Source organism: Corvus cornix, chromosome 5 (genome assembly GCF_000738735.6).
Source record: "Corvus cornix cornix isolate S_Up_H32 chromosome 5, ASM73873v5, whole genome shotgun sequence".
Classification (NCBI taxonomy): domain Eukaryota; kingdom Metazoa; phylum Chordata; class Aves; order Passeriformes; family Corvidae; genus Corvus; species Corvus cornix.
The window spans coordinates 32,009,264-32,022,303 of NC_046335.1; the positions used below are offsets into that span (position 1 = coordinate 32,009,264).

Here is a 13,040-nt window from a genome sequence, read left to right on the forward strand (position 1 = left end):
CACCCAATCACAAAGGGTTTCCCTGGTTTTGTAATCTATGAATTTTACTGGCTATGCTGGGCTTAGCTTTTCATATGCAATTACAAACTAGAAAGAGCCTAGCCCTCTATCTTTCAAGTTAGTAAGGAATTTGAGTTAGGGAAAGAAACAACAGCAAGTTTCCCTTCCTCAAATTTGTCCCAAACTTTACTGAAACTGTTTTTTTTTTTATTATGCTTGCTATTTCACATGTTTTAGAAGTTAAAAAATGAAGGAACTGTACTTGATGTTTCTTGGTAGTATTTTATCTCTACCATCTAAAAGCAAATAATGGCAAATATTATTTCATCTAGCAATTAAAATTATATATCTTTTAAAAACATGTTACAAGGAGAGGAGGAAATTGAATAATTTCAAAGTTTAGCTGTGCCCAGCTGTCAGAACTCAGATACAGAAAAACAGACTCAAGAAAAACACCAAAGGTGTCTTAAACACCTATACATACTCTCCTTGATAGGCTGTTCAAGAACTCTTTTACCTATTGTAATGTAAATTAGATAAGTTATTTCTAATGCCTTTATGTGGACGTCATCTCTTCCTGACTTGTATCATAGGTGGACTATCACTTGTCACTAAAATATTATCTTGTCCATGTTATACTCTCCTTGGATTATGTACTGTGCTTTCCTTTCACGATTAAATGAATTCTAGTCACATGAAGTTACATTGCCAGTGTGGTTGTTCAATGCTTCAGTTTTCAAAAATGCATTACAGCAGCTTTTTATCACATAATACAACTTGCTCAGTGAGTTATTTCTGTAACAAAACAAACTATTTCAATAGTCCTTTTGACTGAAATAATTTCAATTTACAACCAGTCTGGGAGAGCGACAGACTTCACAAATAGTGCTTATGTTATTTTATTCTAGATACTTAGAAAAAGACATTGCCTATAGCCTCTGCCACCACCATAAATCATATACAATTGTGAGGTAAAATTATTACATCCCTCTGTAGCTTTTCTTTTAATTAAAAAGATGTCTTCCTAGGTTTTTTTTAATTCATGCTAAAATTTAGACCATAAATACTCTTTTCCCCTACCAAGCAAGTTTGTAAAAACAGGTCTTTAATTCATACTCCCAATTTTGCTTCCCGAAGGGGTTCTACTGTTCACTTCCTCAGGTTCCTACAGTCACTGCAGCAGTAGAAAATAATAGTATGTTAAAATACTTTAAAGTAGAAAAATTTGCAAATAGAAATCCCCAAAAGAACAAAAAACTCTTCTATTAATAAATGAACAGACAAAAGAAAATTATTAAGGTTCACATGAACTGACACATATAAACTATTCTGAAGTACAGGCACTAAACACAAATAATCACTAGGGTTTTTTTGTTGTTTTTTTTTAAACACAAAGATAACATGACCAAATCAAACACTTTAGAGACTTTAAAATGCTCTGTCTCTAGTTAAATGTTACTTTACCCAGAGATATTTATAAAGACCAATTTTCTTTGACAAGCTAAACTGTGCTTGTAAGGTAAAGGTATGAGAGCTGATGGTTTCAGATCACATTCCTACAAGTTAATTTAGTCATCTCATACTTGTAGGCAATTTTCCTCTAAGAGACTAGATTATTCTTCGTGAAGATTTCTACTCCTCCTTCTTACTCTTCCTCCTCCTCCTTTTTTCATAATCAAATACAACTCAGAGAAATAAATTTATCTGTGGGACAGAAAGAGGATATATAAAACCAAGAGTAAGAGAACACTTAATAAGGCATTATGAAATGAATAACAGAAGAAACGTAAAAGAAGGGGTAGACAGAACCATGTGGAGTTACACAAAAGAAATTTAAAGCAAGAGAGGCTGTAGACTCTTATTTGCATTAGAAAATTTATTTGTTGTCAATATTCTACCTGCAAATGTACATTAAGATGAATCAGAAGTAGGCATCTGGATTTAATCCAGTTTAACCCAGTACACATGCATGTTACCATCCTTACTATTATCAATAGCAATTCTAGTATTTTACTGATTCTGCAAGATCTTTCCCTTCTCACCAGCTGTTACATTTCACGTTCCTGCCAACTCTTTTGCACCACTCATGTATTCAAACCAGGCAAGTAGATCCATATCTGGTGATGGGCCAAATTCATAATATCACCGAAGTGTCTTTCAAACTCTTTTCTTCAGAAGAGGGGAGGTGATCTTTATTTATTATCAAGGTCAGAAGCAAAATATAAAGCAATTTTAAATTCTGTCATGCCAAATTCTATCTTCTACTGACTTTTGAAACATTAAGCACACCTAGAAGAAAAAAAACAACCAACACTAACAAGGCTCCATTGTAAAGAAGTCAAGGGAAAAGTTCACTTTGGTATATTTCCTTGGGCATTGGAAAGGTGACAGTCCACACTGCAAAGAGAGTATCTTTTCCTGAATAGTACAAATCATATAGAATTGCTTGCTGGAACTATTGCACCCGTACCACTTCATTTATTCAGAAAAATCTAACTCAGATTACCTTCTACTACCAGTGAACTGTCAATACATAACATTTGGCTTTCCAAAACCTCCATTCTGCCAGCATTTTCCCAGCAGAAGGTTAACCAAGTGTCTTAAATAAAATTTAATTGCTATAAATATCTGCAATTATGGCCTCTAGCCTTTACGACACAAAAATCAACAGAATTATATCATGGTATTAAATCATTCCCATTTTGAAATAGTTCTTCCACCTTGCCCCTTTTTAGTTTGTAGCAAGCTGATACACAATTCTCAGTGACACATTTTCTGTATATTGAAGCACATGCATAAACTCAATCTAAGAACCCCATATTATCACAGGCTGTTTCCAGTCAACAGTACAAAAAGAAGTAAAGATAGTACGATCACTTTCACAATCCAAATCATCTGCAGCATATTCAGATATACTATGCTTTATAAACCCAGACAAGGAGTGTGTACTGTCAAAGGAAGGTCATCTGATTGACATTCCAGTAAAGGTTGAAAATTAGAATCAAAGAAAATAAAATTCTTCCCCACTTGCACCCTAATCTGACCCTCAAACATGATTTTTATTTAAAGAATTTTTAGTTCACAATTTTACACACACAAGGGCTTGGTGTGCAAGAAAGGACAACAATGGGATACAAAGAATTCCCTTGAGGCTGGAATAGACCTTTAATACAACTCTTGTTTTGAAACAAGCTTTGGCAAGGCTCAATATGCCTTTGACATTCTTCAAGAAAATTACTCAAATTAGACAAAAATTAAGCTGTTTCAGAAAAAAAAATCTTCTAAGTGCTCAGAAGAGCCATCTTCCTATACAACACCCAGAAATGCCAAAGATGCCACTTCTCTGATGAGCTGAGAGTAAACAATAGGCAAGAGAACATAGAACAGATGAGGAACCAACAAGCGATTTGGACAGGTACAAAAATATGAGGCAGGGGAAGGGTCAAGAGAAAGCCTAGACTAGAAGTTGGCTGTAGGAACTAGGAATTCTTGAGCGATAGGATGAGACCAAGGAAAGAAGCTCAATATTAATAGGTGTGACTAAAGCACACTAAAACCAAAAGCATTAAAAGAAGAGCAGGACAAGGAGAGCCCAAGCCATCAATACCAGATTTGAGGAGACATTTCAGGATCACAGATGGAATAAGAAGAAAGGAATAGTTGCAAATGAGATTAAGGAACAAACAGGCACTCCACACCCTTCTACTGTCTACTGTCTACTTCACAGCCCTTCTTTCACTCCAAAATTGATGCTTAGAAACAGCACTGCTTGCAAATGAATTTCTGAGACTATTGCTAGAATAGATCTCTCTGTCTCTTCTGATGGTGGTTCACATGCAAGCTGATCACAACATTTTTTTGGAACGTATCAATGACAAAGGAAACATTCCTATCACAGTTATTTTGTTTCTTAACAGATATTAGGAATAAATGCATACTTACAAGAAACAGAACAGCAAATGCAGTCTAGTTTCTACAATTAAACCAATCTGCTACATCTGATAGTCTTATCTTTACCATAAACAAAAAATTCTAGTTTTACAGAACTTCGTAGAATTTCTGTTTCTATTTTATTTCTTTCTCTAATGTAAGCTGCTGAGAGATGCAACAAAAATATTACAATTAAAACTAACACAACTCATCTAAATCAATAAACATCTTTTAGTATTACCATAGAAGTGATACCTAATAATGTCATTATTGGAAAAGAACCAGTATTTTATCAGCAAGCAAAAGAATGTCTCTGCTCTAAAAAGTTTACAGTCTAATTCATGTGATTTAACAGTGGTCAGAATTTAACAAGTGTAAAAAGGAAACCAAAAGAAAAAAAATAAAATCAATCAAAAGCAATATGCAACAATAAGGAAAATAAAAAAGTTAAAAAAAATTCAAAGTAGGGAATGGCAAAAATAAATAAAAAGCAGTAAAAGTAGGAGAAAGTGAACAAGAATGTGGTGGCAATAACACACTGAACTTTGGAAATGAATACTGGAATAAGAAATGCACAATCTGAGTACAAGAGTCAGAGTAATTCAGTTTTGGTTAGGGGACTTCAGCAGCAGAAATGTCAGAGATGATGTGGCAGAAACACAGATGACCGAGATGAGGCCTCATCAGACAGAACAGTTTTAGGGGCATTATAAAAACAAAGAACATTATTAAACAAGAGAAACAGTGAGTCAGGTGTGTAGACATTTTTACCTAGGTCTCAAGCCTACAAATTCAAGTAGCAGACATGACAACAGCAATACAGAAATAAGGACAAATTACTCCACATTTAAACTTACTGATTTGTGATTTCATAACCAAAACATACTTCAACACAATTCAGCAGAAATACCATCAAATATAAAGTAGCAGCAAAAGATTAAGACCCAGTTTTACAGAAGGATATGGGTCAGAAAACTTTTTAAATCCAGAAATCTGGAGCTTCAGAAATAAATGACTGCACTCAAGATGTGAAAAATTAAAAGAATGGAGAAAAGCTTATGACTTTGATTTTAATAGGAACAAAATTTAACCCCTTTAGTCTGTGAATCTTATTCTATTCAATTCTAGATCATATAGCATACAAATTTCTCTGAAATACTGAAACCTTTCAGATTTTTTTTATTACTTACCAGTAGTTATACAGTACTACCACTGACACATAGTTCAAAGATATCAGAATGTTAAAATGAAGACATGTTATCCTACATTTATATGCATTCAAATCATGGAGTCACATTATACTTCCACACTTCATAGTTTTGTTTATATTTTAGATAAAACTTAGGAGGGAAAAAGGCACAGATATGAAAGCATATATAAGGAGCAAAGACTACCTATTACAGGAAAACACATCTATCAAGAAAATGTAATTAATACTTAAAATCTGGCACTTCTTATTTTTAGTTCAGACAAAAAAAAAAAAGACAGCTTGGCTTGTCTGATTAGAAAAAAAAAAAAAGATGAATTTCTGCAATGTTAGGAACAGTTCAGGAAGAAGCACTGAGCAGATGGAGAACCAACTTTCACTGATGCCAAGTCCTGTGATTTCAATGCAAATCTTTATTGTGTAAGGTTTTTTTTCTGTTTGTTTGGGAGAAGAAAAAGAGTATGGGAGAGACTACATTTTTGTTGATTTCAGATACCTACAGGTACATAAGTAGTATCTCTTAGGTCTGTTAACAAGTCCAAAGTTGCAGACTGCCCTGTTGCAAATAAAACATGTGCAAGTGGAAACGAGACCACTTGGATACAAAGACTACACAGATGGGAGATGTTATCTACCAGAGGACCATCAAAAAGGAAATGAAAGGTCTGATGTGCTGAAATGGGGCTAAAAGGGGAAGCAGGATAGGAAAGCATGTCATGGAAACTCAGAGAATGTTTAGGGAATGAGGTACTGAAAAACAGAGAACGTGAAGATGCAAGTAAAGCACATGCCCATACCTATTTATCTCAGGAGCACATAAACTAGCAATATTTAAGTGACCTGTTACCAATCCTCAGTACAACAACGTAATCACCTTTCAAGACCAACAACCTGGCACCTGTGTCTTAAAGCTGATGATAGTGGTAAGAAGTAACCAATAACGCTATGTTCTACACAGAGCTCATGTCACTTGGGGTACAGCAAGAACATGGAAGTTTTGCATCAGTTGAATTTCTGGCAAAATAAGAAGTAGATGAGTTGTCAAGCAACTACCACTGAAAAGTGGGGCTCTGATATATACAGTAATCCAAATAACCAATGAGTTAGGCATTTCTGTAAAGAAAACTGATTGTCAGCTATTCTCTATAATTTTAAAACTCAAAGGATTCTTTTTCAGCACTTGAACCATGCCCTATTACTGCCATTCTTTTTGCTTGAGCAGAATTATCATTAAAAACAGAAAACTGATTTACTCTTCCCTCAACTTTTTTTTTTTTTTTGAAAAAACTTGGAAAAGTCTCTACTTAAGATAGAAAAGTTGAAGGAAAACCCATTTTTAATGCAAGCCTTGCTCCACAAATTTATCTGTTCAGGTTTTCCAAGACGGTCAAAGGCCTTCTGTGTACTTCTAATTCTCAAGCATGTATTGATCATGCAAATGACAAAAATGCAGCAATGTCTTGCAATAGACACATCAAAATTAAACAGAGACCCAAAATAAAGAGGTTAAAAAACCAGAACACATTTTTAGGGAAGGGAATGTAACTGTTACCTCATAATTCTTATATCTGTTGTTCATTACTATTATGCTCCAGTGACTGTTCTTTTGAGTTTTATTCCACATTTTTTATTGTATTCAACTGCTAGGTACCTACAGAATTATACGTATTATTATTAGAAATTATGTGTATTCCTACAATGTCAAAACCATTCTGCCAGTTTTGTTTGAACTGCACAGCATTTCTCCATCTTAACCTTTAAGGCACCAGAATTATTCATCCATGGCCTAAAAAACCAAATGGGAAAAAATTCATGTCCAAAAAGATATTTTTTCATCTTGATAATCATCATATCTTGCAGTCTGCATATTGTTATTGAGGCATGTATATTGGCAATTTTTGGCTGCTGTACTGCTAACGCCTACCACATTTAGAGAAAAGTGATCAAGTGCCCAGATACCTTTTGATCAGCTCTATAACGATATCTTTAAAATATATTTTTAAATATAAAGAATCCATTTACAGACAAAAATCTGATGAACAGCTTAAGTCTACTGTAGGTCACTTAACCCTCATCTGTCAAAAAATGAGGGCAGCTCTTCAAACATGGCAAGATTCTGCTAGCAAAGTAAGGCTATCCTATCACTTCCACTTCTCTTGCTCTTTATGCTTCAACAGCATTTTTACTAAATTGATTCGCGACACATTCCCTGAGGGCTTCACAATGGACTTGTATTTTATACCAGCTAGACAAAAGCAAGTTTGCTATATTCAAGACAATTAAAAATAAATAAATTATAAAATGCTAAAAAAAAGAAACATACTTAAAAACTTAAGCTGAACCAAGGACACCTATTTTACACAGAAATATAATAAGCCCTAACAAAGTAGCTCCATCAGGCCAGTGACATCAGCTATTATCAAAGCCACCTGGCAGTTCTTACTCAAGACTATTTTCAGCTGCTTTTCTAACTATTCAGTATGAAATTTTCCAGGGCTGTTGTCTGCTTTAGGTAGCTTTTCCTTATCCTCCTCTTACCGCCACCTTGAAAAGGAACCCAGAGAATGACTTGAACATTTTTCTACGTGAAAGCACTTGAGAAACTGTAACTACTTTCCTGCCCTGAATCAGTAACTTGAAGTCAGACTGCACAATGATGTTGTATGAAGGAGGTACACTCTGCTCATTTTGCAAAAAATCTCACCTGACTTAGCCAAGCTACAAGCGTCTAGAAATCAGAGTTTGTACCTCATTTTTGCAAGATCTGCTGAAGCTTAACAACCAATCATCACATCTACGTCCTCAGTGGTCTTCTGCATGTCGTCTCAATGTGCAAGGCACCTGAACTAAGCTTCCTCTTACTTCCTGTTTTGAGTGAAGAGTCAGATTTTCCACAGTAGGAGAAGTCTGCATTTAATAAGCTTTAGGTAAAACACTGAACACAAAGCGTCGTCTTGCATATTTCTGCAGTGTCACCTATGGAGATATCCCTAACACAGTTGAAAACAATGGCCTGTCACTTTATATTGTTGGGTAACTTGAGTAGGATTTAGGGTATACTGGCAGAGAATGTGGAGAGAAGATGGCAAAAACAGTTTATAATGGAGACCAGAACTGGAAGCTTGCAAGAATGAACTGGGATTGACTAGACAAGGAAAGAAACAAAGAGGAACATAAGAAGATGTGGCAGTGAATTAAACCAAATCAGCAATGCTGAGCAGAACAAGTAAGACTTGGGGGTCACTAGGACTGGAAAGAATGAGGGACAGATATTCTGTCTCTGACAGAATCTGAAAGAGTTGGATTTTAATAAATATATGTGGAAGGGAGTTGGCTCACAACAAAAGACTGAAAAAAGACCCACCAACAGGGTTCAGAAACACAGACAAGAATCAGAAACAGAAGGAAGGAAGAGTGAGAAGAATTAGTAGGCAGGCAAAGGCTGACAGCAGAGAAACAACATGTAGTCAAGAGATGGTCAGGGACTAGTCAGGCCTAACTATTTGATTGAAAAGACAGAATCAGTGCTGCACTAGAGATTGTCTTAAGGCAGGGAAAGCTGGAACTGTAAGTGAAAACCTAAAAACCCAGTGTTTGTCTTCAGAAGCTATTGAAAGATGTAAAATAAAATACCCTAAAGTTTCCACATTCTCTTCAAGTATCTGCAAACTCCTTTCTCCTCCTCAGACTTCCATTTTCCACCTTCCTCTGCTAATGATAAAAATGTAGTGTAACAATGCATAACTTTGTTCCCTTCTTACCTCAAGCAACAGTAATGTTTATGTATTACATTTAAAAGCTCTAATCCTCCTAATTAACAACATGACATCCATATCACAGAATATCTCATTTTGCCATTTTAGGTTGATTTTAAGTAAAGAATTACACACAGAAGCACGTTTACATGATATTAAACAAATAAGTACCAAGGACTTTTAATTCCTTGGACATCAGGAATTCCTCCATTTAATTTTGTCTACTAGTATTAATTCTGTCTTTATTACATTATCCCAAATGATTTTTTCTATGCTATCTCATTCAATTAACAGCATATTTTCTGGGATAAACCAAGTTTTCTCTTTAAGGATGACACTTTAAGACCCTGCATTCAATATTAGGGAACCTAACCATTACATAGGAGATCAGGTTTTTAATCTGAGCTTTCGCCAAAGAATTCTTAACTGGTTGTATTAATTGCATAGTTGTGTATTAATAGTAAACTACAAGACTTTTAAGACTTTTTTAAGCTTTTGTATTAATGAAAAATGGAGATTTACCTCCATTCCCTCTCCTGTACTCCCTAACTCCTTGTTGCAATTAAATTGGATTAATTTTGCAACTTCAGAATGCTAAACGGCAATATACTAACAACAGCAATTATCAAATAAAGCAGATGTGCAAGCTTCTTCTCAGACCACTACAAATAAATACGACTGTATTCTCAGTTTTCACACATCAGCCAAAGAAACTAAAGAACAAAGAATACTGCTGACATATACTGCTTTTTTACGTGACTCCAAGAAATCTGCATTATTGTTTAGAAGGTACTTTTTTCTTCCTCCAGAAGAAAGTACTTTATTCCCTTTCTGTTTCTTATTGATTTATATCACTGTAGAGAACAGTAATAAAATATATGCTAAAATAAAGCACTCTCTAAATCAAAGATTTAGAATTAATAAATAGTATGAATATATGAATACTACCTTCCAATATTATCATTTGAGGCATTAAGAGAATCTAAAGAGTAAAATAAATGGGGAGATAATAACTGTGTTGAAGTATAACTCATGAAAAATACAAATTAGCAAAGGTAAATACTACTTTGTTATATCCTCATTTCCACAGTACTATACTTCAGAACATTTTAAAGACATTCTGAAGGCTAACTGCAGAGTTACTGAAGTCATTAAAAAGCTGAACCATGGAGACATGGTACCTCAGGACAGGTCTCTTGATTTCAAGTTTTGAATTACTATATCTACTTTGCTCCCCAGACTCTGTTACATACACAGTTCTGAGGTCCATACTATGTGCCTTGACTCCAGCATTGTTTGCCACGCAACACACCACTCAGAGAGGTCAATACACATTTCACGATCCTGGGATTAAAACCTGACAGCTTAGGCCCAACTTTGCAAGGTTCATGTGAAACAGAACTTCAGAAATTGGTTCTTGGACCAAGAAAAGAATCTCTGGTCTTTATTTCTTTATTGTAGCTAACTTCTACCTTACCCCCCCAAGCTGTGACTGAAAAACCCAATTATTTAGATTTGGGAAACTGCAGAATTTCCAAGGTACTAAAAAAACTGCTGTAATACATTGTTTACAGCTTTTTACTGAACAATATTCCAACACAATGGCACATCAAGAGTTTCTAAAATAATTTTAGGTAACTGTTTTTAGCGCAACCACCCTATACTATAAATGTATGGCTGAAAAACCCCAGGATCTAGTATAGACTGTCCCTCCTCTTCCTCCTTTATCATCTTCTCTAAACAGAGGAAAATAACTGATCGTTATTTTCAAGGAGCGTAACACTTGCTACTCATGCACACATCTCTACAGTGCTGATCACAAACCTGTTGAAACAACCAAGAGCAAGCAGCTGTCCGAGTATTTGCTGTGTTTAGTCATACCAGCAACCTTTTTTTGTTTCCTGGAAAGCAACCCAATAACCAAGATCAGCAAGAACAAGCTCAATGTTACTGGATGATGCACACACTCAGACCCCTCTTTTCACAAAAAGGATATAAATGCACTAGCCAGCAGCTCTCTTATACTCCCCATCTGTCACAGCTCAGTGCAGCCTGTATGCTAGGAGGCTGCAGCTGTGGAGATTTTCAACACTCTTAAATGCATAAATGGCAGACTTACTGAAGCAGATAGGAACGGTATTCTAGGGTGGCGGTTCATCATCAGAGACAACAGCCAGAAAAGTAGTCATGTCTCAAAATGCAAAATTAAAAAAACCCTATAGATTGGAAAATGCTTACCTGCTGAGCTAAGCAAAACACTGAAGTCTGTTCCTCTCTGTGACTCCCCACATTCACTCTGTCCCTCTTTTTCTGTATCCTCATAGCGGCTCCAGTTAGAAAACACCTTTCTTCTTGAATAGCATTTCACTTCTTCCTTCTCTTCTTCATGTCGTGATTCGGTATCATCATCCTCCTCTACCTGTGACATTTAAATGGACAGCTAAGCCATTGCAACTTAATAGCATTTTGTTCTGTATTTAAACAATCATTCATACAAACAACTCCAACCACAGAAATAAAACCCATCATAAAACCCACAGAAAGACAAATCCATCTGGATCCCCACCAACATTTTAGGTGGTACTATCTTTGTGTCTGAATGTAATTCATCAAGAGTGTAACTAAAATGCACCGAGGGAAGCTGCAGCTCTTACAAGGGGTCAAGCATTGACACTGATACAAGTTCCACTACTTTCCCTCCTATTCTGAAAATTTATAATGAATAGCTTCCTTCCTAAAACTGAAAGCAATGGATACAGAGTGGAACTAAGAACTGAAACCAAGTATCTCTGTCCAAATGTTGCAGTGATACATATGATAACTGAATAAAACTATATTTGTAGAGTGGAACAGGAGAAGATAAATTCTGCAGAAAAACATTTTGAAAATGGTGATTTATGTAAGAATTTCTATAAGCAACTATAGAGTCTTAAATCAAGTAATATGGAATAATTAATCAAATTTAATCTCCTTCATGAAAGCCATTTTATGGAAATAGACATGAAAAAATTAAATAGACTGCTAGCAGTTGATCTACTAATTTTAACCTCTTAAAAAGTCCTAGGGTCAAAAGGAGAATTCATTGCAGAGTCAACTTAAGATACAAGCAAAATAGGCATCTGCCACAAGTACTCAACAGCTGTGGAAAACTCTCCTGTCTTGAATTCTCTACAAATGCAGCTCTCCCAGAGCTTGGGGTTTAGCTGGAATGACTGTTGCTACACAAACAAAAAGACTTGCTTCCTGGAGGAAAGAGCACTCAAGGCAAGAAATTAAATCTGTCACAATTATACAAATGCACTCCCACGTGTCAAACAGCTGACAAAAAGGAAAATATTCTGTGCATTCTCACGGGTTCTGTGCAATTTTTTAGGTAAATTCTCTTTTCTTTGTATTCATCAGATAAATAAACTAAAATGGTTGTTGTAGGTAAATGGTTATATGAGCAAGTGGATGAAGTGACAACTACATTACTGGAAACTGAGGCAGAGCTATAGCTTCCACACAACAAAGGCCAAATCCACTTCCATCAAGATAAAAATAAACTTATTTCTTCTCTATTCTTCTCCTAAAAAATGAATGATTTGCTATAATCCAGCAAACCTAGTGAAATTCAGTGCCCAAATTAACTTGGACCTGAAACAATTCACAAGTCAAAGCAGGAGCAGTGCTACAGAGATAGATCAGTTTTGTACTTTATTTTTAAGAAAAGATCAGAATAATCTTAAGAAACTATGACATTATAGATAATTACTTATTATAGACCTGTTTGAAGAATTCACTCCTTTCAACCGTAAAAATAAAAACCCAAGAGTAGCACTTTCTTAGTTCAACGTGCTTCCAGTAAACTAATATGGATACAAATGTTTTCTCTTAAACGAGACTAAATTCTTTTTCGCATTCTGTTATTAGCTATGCTATACAGTGCACCTCAAGGAAATTTCACTTCTTAGAAGTAAAATAGCTAACTTCAAGAAACAAACCACAAATTCTCAGGAGCAGAAGTTGTGCAGCCTGGTCCCCCAGGTACTGTCCTGAGGCTTACTGTTAAAACAAGTAAACTTCAAATACAAACCTGCTCCCATTTCCAATAAATATTTAATGGAAAATCTTACGTGATGCACCACCAAGCTACAAAATAGAACTGC

General features: G+C 35.3%; 2 protein-coding genes across 2 annotated transcripts in view; one reads left to right on the forward strand and one right to left on the reverse strand.

Moving 5' to 3' along the window:
- AVEN (apoptosis and caspase activation inhibitor) overlaps positions 1-13,040 on the reverse strand; it is a 90,470-nt gene that overhangs the window by 58,131 nt on the left and 19,299 nt on the right. Inside the window, exon 2 of the mRNA XM_039552928.1 lies at positions 11,131-11,311. Coding sequence (XP_039408862.1) covers positions 11,131-11,311 — 181 coding nt within the window. The remainder of the gene's footprint in view (positions 1-11,130; positions 11,312-13,040) is intronic.
- CHRM5 (cholinergic receptor muscarinic 5) overlaps positions 1-13,040 on the forward strand; it is a 50,263-nt gene that overhangs the window by 7,265 nt on the left and 29,958 nt on the right. The window lies entirely within an intron of this gene.